The following is a 21,113-nucleotide window of genomic DNA, read 5'->3' as shown; positions in this document are numbered from 1 at the left end:
TAAGCCAGGGAAGGAGAGAAGGAAAACACAAGGTAGGTGGAGGTATGTGGACAAGGTGAACTGGAAGAGATGAACAGATGCTGAGATTGGTGGGTTGGAGCACTAGAGGGTGAACCAGACAGAAGGGAGGCAAAGGAATGAGATAGAATCAGTTTATATCCAAAGGACTTAAAATTAGTTACTACAGTAACACAGCCACATCAATGGTTATAGCAGCTTAATTCAGAATAGCTAGATTGTGGAACCAACCTAGATGCCCTTCAACAGATGACTGGATAAAGAAACTGTGGTATATATACACAATGGAATATTATTCAGCCATAAAGAAGAATAATATTATGGCATTTTCAGATAAATGGATGGAATTGGAGAATATCATGTTAAGTGAAATAAGTCAATCCCAAAAAACAAGATTGAATGTTTTCCCTAATAAGTGGATGATGATCTATAATGGGGGTGGGGGGGTGAGAGAAGAATGGAGGAACTTAAGATTACGTAAAGGGAAATGAGAGCAGGGGTATGAAAAATAGTGGAATGAGACAGACATCAGTACCCTATGTACATGTATGATTACAAGAATGGTGTGAATCTACATTGTGCACAACCATAGAAACAAAATGATGTATCCCATTTGTGTACAATGAATCAACATGAAGTCTGTAAAAATAAAGAAAAATTAAAAAAAAAAAAAAAGAAATGATGGAGAGGGCAGAGTTGTTGGTTACACCATGGAGTGGCTCAGTGAGGAGGAAGGATACAGTCCTAACGGAGAGAGAGTCAAAGAACAGGCCTGAGTTTGAAGGTATGGATCACTATAGATAATACAGGGGTTGTACTGGAGTGAGTGAGCCAGAGAGGCAGAGCTAAGTCACAGTGAAGGAGCTGCCCAGAGATGTAAGGATGACTGCAGTGAGACAGACAACTGGTAGTCTGATGGCGTGGACCTCCAGGCTGGGGGTCCTCAGGGGAGGAGGTAGAAGATCTGAAATTGGTAAGGAGGATCAAGCAGTGCAATTCCTTGTAATACATCAAGGAAACAGCTAAAACACATCCTTGGTCATACTCAACACCACTATCATCCAGTACAAAGGTCATCTTAATCAATAAACGTACAAGGAGCTGGTTCTGTAACATACAGCATGACCTGGGAAACATGTTGTAGACCCTGGGGAAGTAGGTGGAAAAATGGCCCAGGGCTAAAAGTCCTGGTCTGCCAGCCACCTGCCCTCACCACGTGGATTCCAGTGTCAGGCTCTGCTCGGCACCAAGAAGAGGCCACCAAAGGCCCTGAATGATGCTAAGGGAGGAAAAACTCTTCAGTTGTGGTTTTTCTTTGCTCCAAATTAAACGCAGCCACCACTGGCCTCAGACTCAAATGTCTCAGTTTTAAATCCTCATTCCTCCTGGTGTCCTTTATGCCATAAGAAATGTGAAACAACACACTTTGGCTTTTCCCACTGGCCCAGGTGCTCATATTCTCATTCCTTCTTTCTCATCTCACTTTATTTTGACAGATAAGAAGTTTTGTGCAGGAAAGTAGAGGAAGGGGAAGAAAAAGTTTTATTCACACCTAAATAGTGACTCAGAGAACCTTTAAAACAACATGTGTTCTAGTCACTCACTCAGAACTGTATGAGACTGAGAATTAAAAATTTATTGTTTTAAACTAAAAACAGTCCCTACCTTAAGTGATAGATTAAGTTATTCAGCAAATATTTATTGAGCACTACTATAACATAAGGCACTGTGCTAAGTGCTAGGGATACAAAGGTAAACAAGGACTTATGAAAAAATTCAAATTCTGGAAAGAATTTCTGGAAGAAATGGACAGATATCAAGACAGAGAAGAATGCAGTGGGCAGGGCATTTGGGATGGAACTGCTTTCAGGGGAAGGCATCCCTGGACAGGAAGGGATGTGTGGCATGAAGCAATGGGTATTTGCTTCTAGGAAGTGGGCCTGGGATAACCGCCAAGATAGGGAAGAGCTTGGTGAGCTACACAGCTGAAGGAAGGGTTCTGGGGGCCAGTCATGCCCATGAACCATCAAGAAAAAGGGGAGAGACTGGGAACGAAACCGACTAAATTATTCTGTTGTACTGTGTTCATGTATGAATATATAATAAAAAATCCCACTGTTATGTATAATTATAATTATAAAAAGTAAAAGAGATTCTTGAAGAACAACAACAATAGGCAGAGAGCCCACAGTTCCCTAATAGTCAAAATGGACCAATTTCTACAGAGAACATGTGTCTGTGCACAGGGCAGGGCAGTGGGGCAGGTGGTTTGTATTATCCAAATACAAACAGCATTTTCTAGTTACTAAAGGTAAAATATAACTGAAAGAGTGAAACTACTATAAATCTTGTATTTGCTGAATATAATCACTTTCACCAAAGTGGAGTTATTTACCAAAGAATTTACTGCTCCTCCTTCATAACTCAGCATTGATGATGCTTCCAATTTCCTTAATGTCCATGTCTATTGGCTGGGTGCTCCCCCCACCCCATTCTTATCATGTGCTCCCACTTACAACCCCTTGGCCTTCTTTGCTATGCTCTTATGCTTCTGCAATGGAAGACACCTTTGTATCTCTACATACCTTCCCAAGTTAGGGGGGTTGACCCTGATTCTTTAGAATCACCTCTTCTAGGAAGGCTGCCGTCTGCCTGAGACCCTGCCTCACTGGGTTCTGTCCTTCCCCTGGGCTCTGAAAGTGGCCTTCAGGGCCCACCTTGACAGCTCTGGCCACAGTCCTGGTGCTATGTACCATCTCTCCTGTTACCTACCTGCCTCCTACACCAACCCTCTCACACCTAGAGGCTGGGATGTATTTCATTCATCTTGTCCCAGTACAGGTTGTGGATGGGAGGGAACCACAGCAAGAAGGTGAGGGGGACATAGGGAGAGCAAGTCGTGGGCTTAAAACGAAGGTTTGTTGATATTGACACTGCTGATCCCTTTAAAGTGCCTTCATCTCCACTTTTTATGTGAGCAGCTGGTAATGATCTCTGCCCATCCCTAAGCTACTTTAATTTAATTTTAGCTTTGCGCGATTTCCCAAAGGGAAACTGTTTGTGACTTATGGTAGCATTGACCAGAAATTGCCACCCCTGGACAAAATAATATCAGGATAAGAGGTGTATTTGGCATAAAAGTCAAAAATACCACCACTTCCCCCTACATTAGCTAAAAGTTTCTTATTGGTGCTAGAAAGTTTTCTAATCAAAATTAAAACAAGAACAAATTTTTCTGCCTTATTTGCTGTCTTACCCCTACCTACCAAAAAAAGTTGCTATTTTATACAATTTTAAAATGACAATTGCCTACTCTTTCCATTTTTCAGAAAGAAACTGCATCCAGTTTTTCAATTGTGACATTGACTCTAGTTTCATCTGTCCATTTTTCATGGCCAATGTTTAAATCACAGACAAAACTCATTATTCAAAACAGATAAATAGAATCAGGTCCAAAATTGCAGTAAGTTGGGTAGAATAAATCTAGTGCACTATAGTACAGTAGGGTGACTATAATTGACAATAGTTAATTTTACATTTCAAAACAGGTAAGAGGGAGGACTTTGAATGTTCCTACCACAAATAAATAAGAAGTTAAGGAGGTGGAAATGATAGTTACCCTGAACTGATTATCATACATTTTATACATGTATCAAAATATCACACTGTGTCTATGCACATGTACTGTTATTATACACCTGTTAAAATCTTCATTAAAAAAGATCACCCATATGCCTGACACCTGGGTACTACATTAGTATAATACATTCCTATTCCTTTATTTAGAGTGACATAAAAAATCTCCTATCAGTGCCATCTGAAGGTGCTCAAAATCATTAATTATAACTTTTGCATGATGAATCCCATAAACAGTCCCAGTAGAAGGAGATGGAATAGTAGAATTGAGGCTAGAAACCTAACATTGCTTGTCATCTTATGGATGAGATGAGAACTCTGGGCCCTTGAAATGACTTTCCCAGTCAGAAGATTCCTGCTCTCTGCACAATGCTCCTCATGAACATCATCTATAGCTCCATTTACAAAAATCACTGCAATATTTCTTCAACTCTATTAAAGAAGAAGAACAAGAAGAAAAAGGTGCCATCCACTGTATAAGATTTATGCTGGGAAAGCTATGATCTCCAAGCAATGACTCCTTAATGATGCACTCTAACGGGATGTCATGTTCTGATCTCCATGTGGGCCCTTTTTCCAGTTCAGATTACTTTATGGAGTTAAGTGATTTCCACTTTAGTGTCAGCCTTTTACCCTCCAAGGAGGCCCTTTGGCTTGATAGAAGTGTAGAGACCTCAACACAGAAGCATGTCTGAAAATCTTGTGTGACATGGTGAGATTAAGAGAGGGGAGGGGATGAGGTCTGGTGGAAGCAGAAACCAGGTTGATCACTGGAAGTTTTCACTTGTCACCGAGTCTCATTTAATATCTCAATGCAACTCTCTCTTTCTTTAATTAAATTAAATGTGACATTATCAATCAAGTGTTAATATAAATAACATTTTTTAAAAGAAACTGGCTGCTTTATAAGGATATTATGGAGCAGTGGTGGTGATAGGAAGATGGTGTTGGAGAATAGCTTTGAGCAGGCAAAATGGAAACCTAACTTATCTCTTGGGTTTCTTAGAAGGAGACAGGCTGAGGAATTCCACATCTGATGATGCTGGCAAATACTCTAGAAATGTCTCAAGAACATCCCCCTCTGGATCCTTCAGGCCAGATTCATCACCAAACATTAATGTGGGACTGGTGGAGTCCCAACCTTGATTTATGACAAAGGATTCCCAATCTATGTAATGGAGGTGTACTTAAAAACTCAGATGTTAACAGCTCTTCCTACTAAAAAAGGTAGAGAATTACCTAGACTGAGATTTTCTCCTTTCCTTATTTTACCAATTTTCAACTTCATATGTGGCTCAAAATTTACTACTGGGGGCAAAACACATTCTGAGTGTAATTGCTGCAGGATAGAAAGAGCTGTGTCTTTATAATAAAGATATTTTGGGTAGAAAAAGGCTGAGGAAATCATTAACTCTGATAGGAAAAATCTGAAAAGTGGGAAAACACTTATCACACTATTGTCAGGTTCAAAATGATCACAGGAACAACTTTGATCATGATAACATTTGGATACAGAAGAAAGAGTCAGTAATCTGAAGTCAGAAGACGTAGGCTCAAGTACCAGCAATTCCTCTCACTGGCTCTATAACCTTGGTCAAGTATCAGTTTACTTCCTTATCTGTAAAATAGGGATGGTTGGAGGTATGGATTATACTTAGGCTCTGACAAACATTTCAGAACTCATCCTGAGACAGGAAGTGATGACATCAGCTCTCATGTGAATTGGGAGGCTGTCATGTGCACCCAGCCACTTCCTGTCTCGATGGATGTATGGGGAGGTTGAGGAGAGAAAAGTAGAGCATGGGGAAGTGGGTCGTGGGGCAACAGAAGAAGAGGTCAGACAGAAATAGTGGGAAAAGTCCCCTCTCTGCCCCCCAGTCTCTTTCCTTCTTCTTCTGGGGCTGTGATTAAGTAAAGCAAATTATTTCTACTCCTGATACCCAATCTTTGCTGTGAGAAACTGCTGACTTTAGCAATATTCTGTTGTGAACTTTTAGTTTCCCAACTCTTGACCCTATTGACAATGCTTACAAAAGAAAGCAAGCATCAATATATTGTACAACCTAGAAATTATTTAGTTAGGACTCAAATATCAAATGTCTAATTTTTTTTTCTGATTTATCCCTAAATTTCCACCTTAAAGAGCAAGATGGAGGAAATGTGGAGAAAAGGTTGGATTATCTAAGTATATGGGCATCAGCTATCCACTTGGACCAGCCTTATTATTAATTAATAATATTAATTATTCTCAAGTTATTCACTACAGAAAAGTGACAAAGTTAACTAGTGGTACATGACGCTGAGGAAAAGGTAAAAGTACAGGGTTTTTTGTTTGTTTGTTTGTTTGTTTTTTGTTTTTTGTTTTTGGTATAGAGAATTTTGGAAAGGGAATTGAGGGTATTGCAGTGGGGTGAGGTCCCAGGCACAGTTAACAGAAAACGGATATGGGAGGGATGTGATATGAGACTGAGGCTGAAGCAGAGAGGCCCAACTTCTTGTTGCCAAAGGTAGGACCCCTTCTCTGTTGTTGGTATTATAATAAGAAAAGTCACAAGTACATGAAGCCAATAATTCAGGGTGGGGCCAAAGGTGGTCTCATCAGTTCCACCTTCAGGGAAGGACTGGGAAAGAGTTTAGGTGGGTTTTGCACCTTGAACAAAGATGTACTCAGAAAAAGCTTACTGTTTGGTTGTAAAGAAAGTGAATTTTGGCTGGGTGTATAGCTCAGAGGTGAAATGTGCTTAGCATGCATGAGGGTGGGTTCAACCTCCAGTACACAAAGAAAGAAAGAGAGAGGGAAGGAGGGAAGGAGGGAAGGAAGGAAGGAAGGAAGGAAAGAAGGAAGGAAGGAAGGAAGGAAGGAAGGAAGGGAGGGAGGGAGGGAGGGAGGGAGGGAGGGAGGGAGGGAGGAAGGAAGGAAGGGAGGAATTGGTGTTGAACACCCATGCCCAGGGTCTTTGTGGCTGTTGCTGACCTGTGCTCTCCCACTGATGCTGATAGTCCAATCACTTAAACTACATGTTCTACCAGTTCTACCCAGAGGCCACCGCCAGGAAAGAAACCCTGGGACAGGAAAATAAGCACTCATCCACCACTAGCTGGATCGGTAAACTGGCTTAGATGGAGACCAGCTGTGATGGGCTGACATTCCTCCTATCACCAGGGAGGCTCAGGCCCATCACAGCAGAGTCCATTCCAGAGGCCTGGAAACCACAGTCTGAGGGTCATGGTCAATGCCAGACTCGGTGATCATCTTCCTTGCAAGTCACGAAGGTTTAGAAAGAGACTCCCCCACCCCAATTTATTTCTAAGTTAGAAGAAGTTTGGTTATAGTGGTAATTTACAAAGTCAAAATGAAAGCATAACAATAGAGGCTCTGACTTGCACCTTAAAAACTTTGACTATGCCAAAATAACATTTTATGAAAGAACCTATGCAAAATTGAATACAAAACAGCCACATAACAAAAGAAGTCATTCTCTGGGTATAATAAACACCCTGAGGTGTGCGATTTCTACTCTGTAGAGTTGTGGGCACATATCAGACCCTCAGACAGGTTGGAACGGTGAGGACCACCCAGGCCTCCAGGACATGTCCCCCTTTTCCATATGCCTGTCCAGTATGAGGAACTTTAATTGTACTCCTCAAGTCTCTCATTCAATAGGAGACAACCACCCATGACTCCAGAGAGGCCTCATTTATCTGTGTCAAATGTGATACAAATTTATCAGACTTCTGCTTTCTCCATTTCCTGCCCCACTATCTACATGAGATCCAGAGCTATACCCAACCATGTTACCCTTCCTTTTTTTGTGGAACAGTGATCTTCAAACTGTGGTCTGGAAACCCTTGGAGATGCTCAGGGTCAACATGGGGAGTTCAAGGACAGAGTTAAGGAGATAGAGCTGACAAATCCTTTCCCTCCCCATCTGTTTCACCACAATATTTTGCTTCTGTCTATGTATATATCAGATGTTGCCATTCTAGATCACATTTGGATTTCCTACCCAGATGAGGAACTATTAAGCTGGCCAAGTTCTAGCAATTAAGATGAAGGCTAAGCATACCTTTACTGGAATGGTGGGGACTGCCCTCCTTCAGGTTTCTGCAGCATCCTCTGAGAAGCTTTGATGCACTTGCATCCATTTCAGCTCACGTGATTTGATCCTCAACATCTCCAGAGTTGGATGACCAACTCTGTTTTATAGGCACATAAACCAACCTAAAGAGGCAAAGGACTTCCCGAAAGTGGTACAGCTATTTACTGAATGGTAGATCCAGGACAAACTCTACTCCAGATGTTGAATTCCTGCTCTGTCTACAATATTGCAATACTTTCCCCTGTGTGCTCCATTCATTCCTTTGATCTCATCTTCCCAAGAAGGCCTCAACAATTGTCCAAATGAATGAAGGTCCAAGGGAAAAAATGGGAATGAAAAAGGAAGATCATAGACCAATAGAATAGAAGAGGGAGATGGAGCATGTTAGACTCAATAAATAATATGTGACTCAATAAATAATAGTTCCTTTATCCAAAGGAACTAAAATCAGCATACTATCTTGCACACCAATGTTTATAGTAGCACAATTCACAATAGCCAAGTTATGAATCAAACTAGGTGTCCATCAACAGATGAATGGGTATGTAAAACGTGATATATATACATGATGGATTTTTACTCAGCCATAAAGAAGAATGAAATGATGTTATTTGCTGGTAAACCAACAGAACTAGAGAACATCAAGCAATGTGAAATCAGCCAGACTTAGAAAGTCAAGGATCACATGTGTTCTCTCACATGTAGAAGTGGAGAAAGAGAGAAAGGAACAAAAAAAAAGAAAGAAAGAAAAAAGAAAAAGAAAAGGTGATCACATGAAAACAGAAGAGAGAACAAAAAAATAGAGGAAGAGGATTAAGTGGGAGGGAGGCAGAAAAGGCATGGGGAAATACTGAGGAATGAAAGTAACAAAATTATGCAATGTTCTTGTGCAAACAGACCACAATGAATCCTGCTCATATATATAATGATAATATACTAATAAAACAATAATAATAGAAGAGAGATTAGTAGAGTAAGTAGATTGGGGGAGGGAAAGAGAAGGTACTAGGGAAGGAGATTGAGCAAATTATGTTATATGCATGTACAAAATGACAATAAATCCCTCTATTATGTATAATTTTAATATACCAATAAAAATAAATAAAAAAATAAAGGAAGATCATAAAGACCACCCTTCCCTAGAATGTCTGTAAATCTCTTTTGCTACATACATTGGATTTTGTGGTACATGACCTTCCCAGAACAAACCATCCATGGCCAACATTGAAGAACAAAATAAGCCAATTACTGAACATGGCTAAGGGACACAATGAAACTATTAAAAGTTAGTAGAAACTATTAAAAGTGAGTAGCTGGCATCATTCAAATGTGCCTTTCCTTGGTGTACCAGGCACATTGCTCTGTTTCTGTAATCTGCTACTGCTCTTAAATACACTTCAGAATCCATGTGATTCCAAAGTAAACAAATGGGCAACCCCTAGGTTAGAACTAAAAACATTACAAGTGAATATTTCTCAGAATCCTTACAACTCATCCAAACAAGGAGTGAGAAGGGAAAGAGCATGAATCATAGTTCCTGTTTTTCCAAGAATGCTGAAGACTTACAAGTATCAGTGTCTTAGACTCAGAACTTGAAGAAAACATGCATGGTTTAAAAGCTGCTGTGACGATATGGAATTGCCTCTTCAGAAAGCTGAGCAAATTGATTGATTCAGCACTCTTTCTATGACTTGTGGGGAAATAATACAAGCATAAATAGTTTGACTTGTCTTATAAAAGATGATATCTAAATCAAATCTAGACACGTGCACACATTAACTTGTGAAAGTCCTATTATTATCTTTAAGGAAGTTGGAAGGTCTTTTTCTCATAGTTACTACTAGGAATTATTCAACAGAAATTCTTTCTCCCTGGAATAGTGATTTCATCCCGAATTTGAAGGAAGAAAGTCTTTTCAAATTTACATGGGCTTCTTAGTGTCTCACCTGAGCAGAAAAGTCGATGAGCTTCGGGAGCAGCACTTTGCCACCTTCATCGCTCTTGAGGAAATCCAGCAAACTGCCTGTTTACAGAGGAAGAACAAGGTAGTACAGTTCAAACATGCAAGAAAAAAAAAAACCCAAACAAAATTCAGTGATTATCACTATCAGGGAAGACCAACATGATAATTGGCTTTGTAGTTCTTCATGGTTATAAGCCTCTTCCTGATATTGGTCAAACCCAGTCCCTTCCAATCTGTTGAACATAGTGCAAGATCCAGGTGAGAGAGGAGGATGGCAGACACTGCTTTTCTCTTTTGAAGTGTCTGAAACAATGCATTTAAGAGTTTCTGCCATCATGATGAGCCTGATCTTTAGTGGGCTCCTCTGGAATAGGAAGCCAGCAAGCAAATCCTCATAGAGGGCCTGACTTTAGCAGACACCAGGCTAGGCTCACCCCTAACTGTATCCAACAATAGGTACAGAGCTCCATACATGCCATACATGCTCAAGGAGCATTTGATGAATGACCTGTGCCCTGGAGAAAAGATATTTTGCTACCTAAACAGGAGTGTGTCAATCGAAAAACTCTCCTATTTCCTGTGGTATCATCTTTAAAACAAGACCTGCTTTTCCCCTTTACTTAAAAGAGTTAATCTCATGCACAGCCTTGGTCAAGTTACTGAATAAGCAAAGTCTCCATAAAAAGGCACAGTAGCTGTACTGGAGGTCTTGTGAGGATGTTATTGTGATTTAAAGAACACAACATGGTGCTTGGCAGGTAAAAAGTGCTCAATAACTGTTACACAGAAAAGAGTACTGAGCTCTCAGATTTCTGAAGAGATTGAGTGAGACTACCCATGGAAGGTATTCAGAACCATCTGGTACATAGTGCTCAATAAATGCTAAGTATTGTTATAAGGAAAAAGTCATATCTACATTTATTATTTAGGAAGTATTAGCTAATTAATTCAATAATATTTGCTGAACTACAAATGGTCTGGCCCTGAGCCTGTTTCCCGGGCTATAGCAACCCAAGCCATATAGGCTTAGTTTTGTTTGTTTTTTAAAAAAACATCCTTTTTTGGAAGGACTCTGACTCTTATTCTGAAATATTACCAGATATTAAATAAGAAAATATACTATTTTTCTTTCTAACATATTTGGCTATGACATCACACTATAAAGTTCACTATGGGATTGGGGATATAACTCAGTTGGTAGAGTGCTCATCTTGCATAGTACAAGGAAGGCCCTGGGTTCAATCCCCGGCACCATAAGAAAAAAAAAAAAAAGGTTCACTAGGTATGAGATGACTTAATTTTGGATTATTGCTCAGGTTGCTTTCTTCCCTTCATTCATTACTTCTGAAGACATTTTTAAAAATTATTTGAAAATTTATTAGGATCTCTACTGAACTGGATGTGAACTAAGGAAGAAGGCTGGTAATATAAAGTCCCTTATCTGAAAGTGATCACAAAAGAAAAAAAGAAGACTGCTTGGAACTTCTTCTTCAGGGATTCCATGATTGCACAGGAATTTAACCCCCATAGGATTTTACAATTTTAACTTTTTTATGTGTGCTAAGCAAGCAATCTACCATTGAACCAAATCCCCAACCCCTTTATTAACATTTTAAAGTGACACCTTGAATATCTAGAAAATGTTAATGAAAAAAATGAGCTAGTTTTAAAATTTCAAGGACTTGTAAGTGTATACAAAAATACTCTTTGAAATATGTATTAATTTATTTTACAATCATTTATTGCAGTCTCTTAGGTATGGGATACTATTATTGGGGCTAATAGGTATATGCAGGCAGATGCAGAGGAAATAGGAGGGCTATGCACCAATTTGATAACGTGGATTACTTCTGATGAGTAGGCTTACAAAAATGCTTTGTTTTCTCATATCTTCTGGTTTTTCAGTAGTGAACACGCTGTTTTCCAGTTGAAATTATGTGAGGATTCTCTGAGCATTTGAACACTCTACTTTGAATCTAAAATTTTCCTTTGAAGCACCCTTTGAAGTGGCATTGGGGACCACTCACCCTTGGCCATGTACTCGGTGATGATGTAAATGGGCTCCTCCTTGGTGACCACGGCATAGAGTCTCACCAGCTTGTCGTGCTGAAGGGTCTTCATGAGGTTTGCTTCTTCGAGGAATGCTTGCACAGACATGGTGCCGGGCTTCAGAGTCTTCACGGCCACCTTGGTGCTGTTGTTATAGTAACCTAGGAAGTGAAAAGACAGCGGGGCATACTTCATCAAGTGGAAAATTCAACATCTTCACTTTGGAGGTAGAGTTAGACAAATATTTAGTTATAGACAGAGAGAGTCTAAGATAAAATACTAGATAGTATTAAAATCAGGGGAGGCTGGGCAAAGGCTATATGGAAATTCTCATTCTTTACAAAAATCTAAAAATTACTCAAAATCAAAAAGTTTTTGTAAAATACTAGCAAAAAACTCTATTTGCACTCCATCATGAGGACTCATATTTTCCTCTAGTTAAAAAATGTTATCCAAGGTCTGGGGATGTAGCTCAGTTGGTAGAGTGCTTGCCTAGCACGATAAAGGCCCTGGGTTCAATCCCTAGCACCACAAAAAAAAAAAAAAAAAAAATGTTATCCAAGACCAAAATAAACAAAAAGCTTTATATATTCTATAATCCCTTACACACACACACACACACACACACACACACACACACATGATGTAGAAGAAAATATACCAAAGAATATAATGAATGCTGGCTATCTCCAATGGTGTAATCATGGGCTATTACATTATATTACATTTTTAGAGGAGTTCCTTGTCATTTATTTATTTTTAATTATTACAAATGAAAGAGGAAAAAACCCAGCATGGTTTAACTTATGGGCTAGGCATTCTCTGTGCTCAATGAAAAGCTTAATTTTAATTCTGATTTTCTCTTGGGAAAACCTTTCCTCAGTGGTTTGGCAAAGCAGAAATAGAAATGATCACAATGCCCATTCCTTTTGTCTCTGTTTCCATACTTCTCTTAGAAGTGCAAAAACTAAATTTGAGGAGGGAGATGCTCCTGGTGATACCCTACAATCTTCCCATGAGTACCTGGTATGTTGCAGTTTTGCAGTATCTTTCTTAAAAAAGGTGTCGTGGGAGTGGTAATCCCCCTTTTGGGGTCACAATATCAGTTGTATGTGTATAATAAGCAGAGATGACAGGAAGCATGCTCAGTCGAGCCATGAGTACCTCTGGGTGGTAGAATTTGGGGTGACTTGCCCTTTCTAGTGTTCTTTTCTACTTTGAATTTATCAATGAGAATGATTTTTTTTAAATAAAATGAGTTATTTTCAGTATCAAACCCTCAAATGGGCAATAAAAAGAATTAGTTTACAGCCAATTGGTCATCCCTGACTGTAAAGACGGAGTTCTCCGCTTACTAGTGGTACAGCTTGTGCAGGGCCATGGGTTCCATCCCAAGTACTGAAAAAATAATAATAAAAAGACTGGGTCAGACTCTGAGCACATGACTGTGGAAATGAAAACTGCAACACAAAGTTCATCCAGAATTAACACCTGACATTCCTTGCTAAAACACATCTACTTCCCCTGTTCATTCATGTACATATATATATATATTTTTTTCCCCACAACTGTTCATATTAGGAATTACCTGATTGACCCGTTGGTCTGTACTGATTAAATTTGATGTGGTGAAAAGCAGGTTGAGGAACCATCTTAGGTTAGGGGCAGCTTTGCTCATGTTTCCCATGATCTCATAAACTACGTTATTTGAGAAGCTGCTCAGTCAACTTGCATAATCAGTTTTACTCATTAAAATTATAGCTCTAATGTTTGCATATAAGGGAAGTAGTTATCATGTTAGTAATACCTATAACAGTATAAACCACACCCCCAAATTAGACAGTAATCCTGAAGGAAGGTACCGTATGATCAAATGTTTAATCATATAAATGGAATGTAAATGTATCACTGAGCACTGTTTTCTAGTGTATCAAAATTCTTTTATTTCATCATTCACTTCACTGTGCTGTTGTTATGATGTCCTTAACAGGGAACATGGTTAGTGGAAGTAAGATAAACCTGGATGTTACTATAAAACTTAATTTAATGAATGTTTAAAGAATTCAAATTTTATCTTCTTCTTATAATTTGGATATCTTCTTATATACATAGTGCTAACATGAAGACCTTTTTCTGCATTATATGCAAACAGGGTAACTAAAGTCACTTTTAATGCTTGAAGTTATATCCAGGTTTACGACAGTAATTGTGTTTACATTTTATGGTGCCTCATATTGACAAAATGTTATTCCCCTATATATTAAACAGATAAATCCATTAAAAAAGACCAATTTATTTATTTAAATGTTTCCTTTTCATTCTACTTTGGTTTATACATAGTAGAGGAAAATGAAGAACTCAGTATAAAATAAGGGTTACAACATAAGGAGAAGACAGTAATAGAGCACTGAAAAACAAAACAAAACAAAACAAGACAAAAAAAAAAAATGTCCTAGATCCTTACTCAAAAGATACACCATATGTAAAACAGCAGAATCATGAATGTATTAAGTTGAATTGTCATCTAAATGCACTATTACAAGCAATATGGCCTTTTCCACAGATTTTGAAGGTAATTTAAAAGTAAATTACATCAATAAAAGCCCTTTAAAATTATATGTGAATCAAGAAGTTTCCTTTATAATTTTTTATTCATTTATAAGTAGAGCCTCAGTTATGTGAGTATATCAGTGGCATAACACACCAAGAAAATACACTCTCCATGACAAATACAACTGAAAAGGGACTGGTATCTAGAATCTATAAATGATTCTTACAAATCAGTAGGTAAAACAGAAAAATAAAGATTTGGGTGGGCAACTCAAAAAGAAGAAATTCCAATGACTAACAGACATATGAAAGGTACTCAATCTTATTAGTAATCAGAGAAATGCAAATAAAGCCACAAGGAAAAACCACTGCCCAGCTTGACAAAAATTTTAAAGTCCTACCATATCAACTGCTGGTGAGCCCCTGCCCATGGAAGGACCCTGGGACAGCCTCCTTAGGTATTCTTCTGTGCTCTTTTCCAAGCATCAGTGAAATTGAATTTCAAAGGTTTTGTAACATTATTCCAAGGGGCCCAGGAAGGATGCTGACAGAGCGGCCTCCTTCCAAGTGACCATGCACCAGCTGTGGTGCTCTGGGGCCACATCCTTCTGGGTATAACTCTACTGGTCAAGCAAGAAAGTATTGAGACTTATACATTGCTGGTGAGCATCTAAACTGGGACCAGTACTGTGAAAAATAAGTTTGGATAGTATTTAGTAGAGTTGAAGATTCATAAATAGTCAACTCTAAGTAATCAGCAGGCAATTGGTTTCAGGACCCCTCAAGGATACCAAAATCTGAGAATGCTCAGGTCACTTATATAAAATGACACAGCATTGGCATCTAACCTACCCACATCCTCCCACATATTTTAAATCATCTCTCTTAATACTTAATTAAATACTTAACATAATGTAAGTGCAGCATAAATAGTTTTTCCACTAAATTGTTCAAGGAAAAATAACAAGGAAAAATGTTTGTACCTGTTCAGTACAAATGCAATTTCTCCCTCAAATGTTTTCCATCCAAATTTGCTTAAATCTGTGGACATGGAATCATGGATATGGAGGGCTGACTGTACCCTACTATCCAGCAAATCAATTCCAAGTCAACCTAGAGAAACTTACACACAGCACAAAAACTGTTCCAAGCACATTGTGCATAGTAGCCAAAACCTGGGAACAAAAAAGTGTTCACTCAGTAGACAGTGAAATGAACAAACTATTACATGCCCTGAATATGCATACAACCAACTCTATATTGCAATAATGATCATTGAATTGAAAAACATGGGTGGATACACAAAGATATCTAGGAGAAGAGACAAGGTATAATAGAGCACATCTAGTATGATTCATTTATATAAAGTTCAAGAACAGGCAACACTGAACCATATTGTTTAGAGATACATATTTGCCATATATGAAAGTAGTAAAACTATATATACAAAAAAAGTCAGCTGAAGCATAGTTCAGTGATAGAGCACTTGCCTAGCAACACAAAGCCCTGGGTTCAATCTCCAGCATTTAAAAAAAAAAAGAAAGTCAGGAAATTATGACAAAGGTCAGAATAGCAGATGTCTGTGGGGAACATTCAAAGGTGTGATTGGGGAGGGATAAGGGGACACTCTGGGTCTAGCAAGTTTCCTCTTTGTGATCTCAGTGGTGGGCACACAGGTTTTCATTTTGTGATTATTCATGAAATTGAATATTGTGTGGCATGCACTTTCCTGTCCTCTCATTACATTGCACGGTAATAAAAATTAAAGAAAGAAGACTGTTCCTCTTTTGTTATCATACAAACAAAGGGGCTCATAGACACCTTTACATACTTTTAAAGGATGAAGAACAAATCACTTTCCAAGGGTAAGGGAAAAAATTGTCAGGAAATATTACAGCTGCTGAAGACATTAAAAATGCTGATAAGGAGTTTGAGACAAATAGTAGCTAAGCAGCTGTGTCCTGCAGCTCGAGGATGGCAGCAGCCTCTGCTCAAGGATTTCTCAGACTGACACTGAAAACAGCAGGGGTCTTCATCCTCACTCCAGAGGCAGGGGTTTCATTCAGCAACTAAGGATCAAATCATGCCTTACAAGATGTTCCCCTGTCATTGAAGCTTCCATTAACCTAGTCATGGAGATCTGGACTGTTGTTACAGAAGGAAAATGATTTTTAAAAATAAAGAACTTCTTGGGGAGTTTCACTTGGCCACAAAGAGAGCTGATGTGACAACTGGAGAAAATGCCAATTCCAGCCATGACTGGCTTGTTACAAAGTGCCCACATACCACAAGATGGAGGGCAGCTCAAACAAATGCATGCATGGAAGTTGGCAGGTAATTAGTTTCAATGCAGTTGGCTCAAATAAGAATGTAACAAGCAAAATTCAATTTAAAGGTCTCCTTTCTTCCACAAAGTCTCTTCATAGACCAAGCCGGAAGAGGAAACAGCGTCCATCTCCTCACTGCTTGGACAGTTCTCTGGGATAAAAGGATCCACAGAGGAAACATGTCACCCAAGTCAGATGTCAAGAGGATCACATAAACAGGAGGAAACAGCTTGCAGCAGGGACACCTCTTTCTTTTATCCCCACCCACCCTCTTCCCCAAGAGGACAGGTCACTTCCTAGTATTTGTTCTCTGTATTTCAAACCAAAAGAATTCAGGCCATAAAATGTGACAGGTAGTCTATGAATAATTCCTCATGCTTGACAAAATTAACTCACTTGGTTGACAATGATATAATTTAAACTGGTTTTTTTTTTTTTTTTCTATTAATGAGAAAAGCTAGCCTGCTTATAGCATGAGAAATAAAAATGAATTTCTGACAGCTCTGAATCGTAGAAAACTGGCTATCACACCAGCCCTTGGGTGGTCAAATGGAAACCCCCAAACAATAGCATCACCAATCACTATTCTTTTGGTTTTACTCCCAGTATTCCTGTGCTCAATGTATTCAACAGATTAAAATTATTTCAGTAATTAAGAAGGGACTTCCTGGCTGACAGCCAAACTCACAGACCCTACTGGCAAAAGATCTCAGGTCAAATTTTCTTCTTTCCTTTTCTTTTGTTTTCTTTTCCTGGTAACTGGAATAACTGGAATCTCTGTCTCTCTGCGTCTGTCTGCCTCTTTCTCTCTCTCTCTCTCCATATATATATATATATATATATATATATATATATATATTTAAAATATAATTAATACATTCTACTGTTTACCCATTGTAAAGTATAAAATTGTACAACCACCAGCACAGTCACCTTTAGAACATTTCATCACCCCCAAGAGAGACTTATTTGCAGTCACTCTCACTGTGCTCTGCTTTCCCCTAGGCAACTACTTTCTGTCACCAACTAGTCACCCACTTTCCATTTCTATAGATTTGCCTGTTCTGGATACTTCATATAGATGGAAATATACAATACATGCTCCTCGTGTGGGTTTCTTTCACTTAGCATTGCGTTTTCAAGTCACTCATGTTGCAGCAGGTGTTGGTTTTTTGTTTTCTCTACATTGCTGACTGTTTCGCTGAATGGATAAATCACATTTTGTTTATCCATTCGGTATTTGATAGACATTTGGTCTGTTTCCACTTTTTGGCTCTTCTGAATAATGTGGTTATGAACATTTATGCATAAGTTTCTGTGTGCACATGTGCTTTCATTTCTCTATCTGTTCACACAACAACAGACAAACCCACAATTATCTCAAAATAAAAAAAAATTATTTAAAGACACAAACAACATTTGTTCAGGAAAAATCCTAGGTAATTTTTCTATTTTATAGCTCTTATACTAATGTTGCCATATTTTCTTTATAATAATATTAAATATTTAATAATTACGATTCTTTGAATGCTGTCAACTAGGTTAAGTGTTTACCAGTATCATTTCACTCAGTATTACAAATCTCCATGTTATATTCTGTTTTTTAAAATTTTTTTTTTTAATTTATCAGTGGACCTTTATTTTTACTTATTTATATGTGGTGCTGAGAATTGAATCCAGTGACATGCTAGGCAAGCATTCTACCACTGAGTTACAACCCCAGCCCTGTTATATTCTATTTTAACCCCATTTCAGATAAAGCTCTCTACCTGGGATCTTTTAAAACATTACTAATATAAATAAACAATAAGGTTAAAAAAAATAAGCTCAGGAGGATGAGGCAGGAGGATTGCAAGGCCATCCTCAGTCACTTAGCATGATCCCATCTAACAAGAAAAAGACTGGGGATGTAGCTCAGTGACAAAGTACCCCTATGTTCAATTTCCAGTACCAGAAAAAAAAAAAAAAAGGCAATGGACTTGAATATACATTTTTCCAAGGAAGACACAAAAATGAGCAGTATGCATAGAAAGGTACTGATAGCACTAATCGTAAGAAAAATGCAAATCAAAACCACAATGAGACACTACCTTACATTTCTTAAAATGGCTACTGTCAAAACACCAGTCAATCAACCAATAAACCACACCCCCAAACCCAGAAAATAACGAGTGGTGGCGAGGATGTAGAGAAATTTGAACCCCTATACACTCACAAAGGGAATGTAATCTGATGCAGCCACTGTGGGAAATAGCATAGTGATTCCTCAAAATATTCAAATGGAAGATCATGAGATCCAGCAATTCCACTCCCAGGTATATACCCATGATAACTGAAAGAGTCTTGAGGAGATACTGGTGTATCCCTGTTCATAGCCACATTATTCACAATAGCCAAAAGGTGGAAGCAACTTGAGTGCCCACTGACAGATGAATAGATGAACAAACTGATACACACATACAAGGAAACACTATTCAGTTTTGAAAAGGAAAGAAACTCTGCCATGTGCTATAACTGTGAAGAACCTTCAGGACGCTATGCTAAATGAAATAAGATGGTCACAAAAAGAAAAATCTGCAACATTACACTTACTACACTTACTTGAGGTTCCCAGAATGGTCAAATTCATAGAGACAGAGTAGAATATGATTACCATTGGGTTGGGGAGGGGAGGATGGGGAGTTAGTGTTAATGAATACAGCTTTATAAAATGAAAAGAAATTCTGGAGGTCAGGGGCACAACACTGAATGTACTTAACACTACTGAACTGTACACTTAAAAATGGTTATGATATAAATAGAATGTGTACTTTACCACAATTTAAAAAAACATGATTAGCAAATCTATTCAATGCATTTTCACAAGATTTTCACTTCATTTGGGCAGTTTAAATAAAAGTAACACTCCGTTTTCATGAGATTCTATCCGTGTCCCTGCCTCTTTCCTTTTCCTAAGAGAATAGAAGAAGGGAATCCAGAGGATAGGAGGATGGAGAAGTACTGGGGAACGGAATCTACCAAATTGTGCTCTGTCCAAGTACAAAGAGAACACAATGAATCCTGCTTATACATACGTATATATATTATAATCATAATCACTAATTAAAAAATAATAATAATAAAAGGGAGATTAATAAAATAGAGCAAGCAAATGAGGGAGGGAGGAGCAGAGGGAAAGGAAAAGTACTGGGGAATGAGAGTGATCAAATCATGTTGTGTGTATGGATGAATATGGCATAATGAGTCTCGCTATTATGTATCATGATAATGCACCAATAAAAATAACTTAAAAATAACACTCTGGATAGAATAATTACATATTTTCCAATACTCTACACTCCTCTCTTCTAAACTCCAGTTTCTCCCAGCTACCTGGGTACAGGCTAAATTAAGGTTCTATAAAATCAAAGTGCAAACATTTAGCATATGATCCAATGAAAGCCCATGAAGAGGAAAGGGTGAGAAATGGGCAGGGGATCCAGTAGATCGTAGATCTAGCAGTGGAAACAAAGAAGTTTCTCAAATGTCAGCCACAAAGTCCAGGTGCACAATTTTAGCAAAGGCTTGAGTTCTGAGGACAGAACTAGGGCTGTACATGATTTTACTTCAGTGTGTGCTGCCCCGCTGTCCCCAGCTTTGCTTCTGGTTTCCTGCTGGCTCAACCCTCAGTTTCTCTGGAATGGGCAAGTTGGGCAGGCAAATGTCATCTCTGGGAATCACTACCATGGAGCTGGTAGAGAGTTTATCATTCTATTTGTTATAGGCCCTCAAAAAAGTGTTAAGAATATAGAAGAGGATTATCTTAATCTCTTCCCCCCAAATTGATAACGTCCCAGATCAGCAGTGGGGCTGAAACTTTAGAAAAAGATAGATGGGTCAAAAGAATCCCCTGGAAAAAGCCAATTTCCTGTTTCACTATTGAGGCCCCTTAGTTTTCTAACACTCTTTGACCCTGATTAGTACAGAGAAGCACGAGATGAAGTCTGCCCCAACCCTCACCAGGTATCATCTGGAAGCTTCACTGACCACACAGCTGACAACAGCATTTCTGACATAGCAATTGTGCTTTTTAAAACAGCATTAATTGAGATACAACTCGTATACACACAATCCACTCAACAACTGGACTTGCATGGACTTGGTTTCCTATTACTTATCTCTTGGGTACAGGTACTTATCCCTCTGCATGCAGTTCTATGCCTTTATCCTGGCTTCACAGCTAAACATGAAGAGGTAGAACAAAATTCCAAACCATCATTTTATATACAGGACTACTGCCTTCAGGGAAATGAATACCCCCATTAAATTCCTTTACATTTCTCTTAATGGCAGACATGCAATTCCTTCACAGACACATATCCACAGAAAGGGCCTAGTTTCCTTATTTATAGTTCGAGTTCATGACCAAAAGTGGAAAGAATCCATCAAAAGACAGCTTCCAGTGACTAGAGTTAAGCATACAAAAATGAA

At 38.5% G+C, this 21,113-nt stretch overlaps 1 protein-coding gene across 2 annotated transcripts in view; it reads right to left on the bottom strand.

Annotated features, from left to right (window-relative positions):
• The window catches only part of LYN (LYN proto-oncogene, Src family tyrosine kinase), a 116,075-nt gene that overhangs the window by 26,629 nt on the left and 68,333 nt on the right, over window positions 1–21,113 (bottom strand). For both annotated transcript variants that reach the window (XM_079136734.1, XM_079136735.1), the window contains exons 9-10: window positions 11,745–11,927; window positions 9,701–9,777 (exon numbers count right to left, since the gene is read on the bottom strand). In XM_079136734.1, coding sequence (XP_078992860.1) covers window positions 9,701–9,777; window positions 11,745–11,927 — 260 coding nt within the window. The remainder of the gene's footprint in view (window positions 1–9,700; window positions 9,778–11,744; window positions 11,928–21,113) is intronic.

The sequence above is a fragment of the Sciurus vulgaris genome (assembly GCF_902686455.1).
Source record: "Sciurus vulgaris genome assembly, chromosome: 1".
Classification (NCBI taxonomy): Eukaryota; Metazoa; Chordata; class Mammalia; order Rodentia; family Sciuridae; genus Sciurus; species Sciurus vulgaris.
Note: the sequence above shows the minus strand (reverse complement) of the source record. Positions and strands in the feature narration are given on the sequence as shown.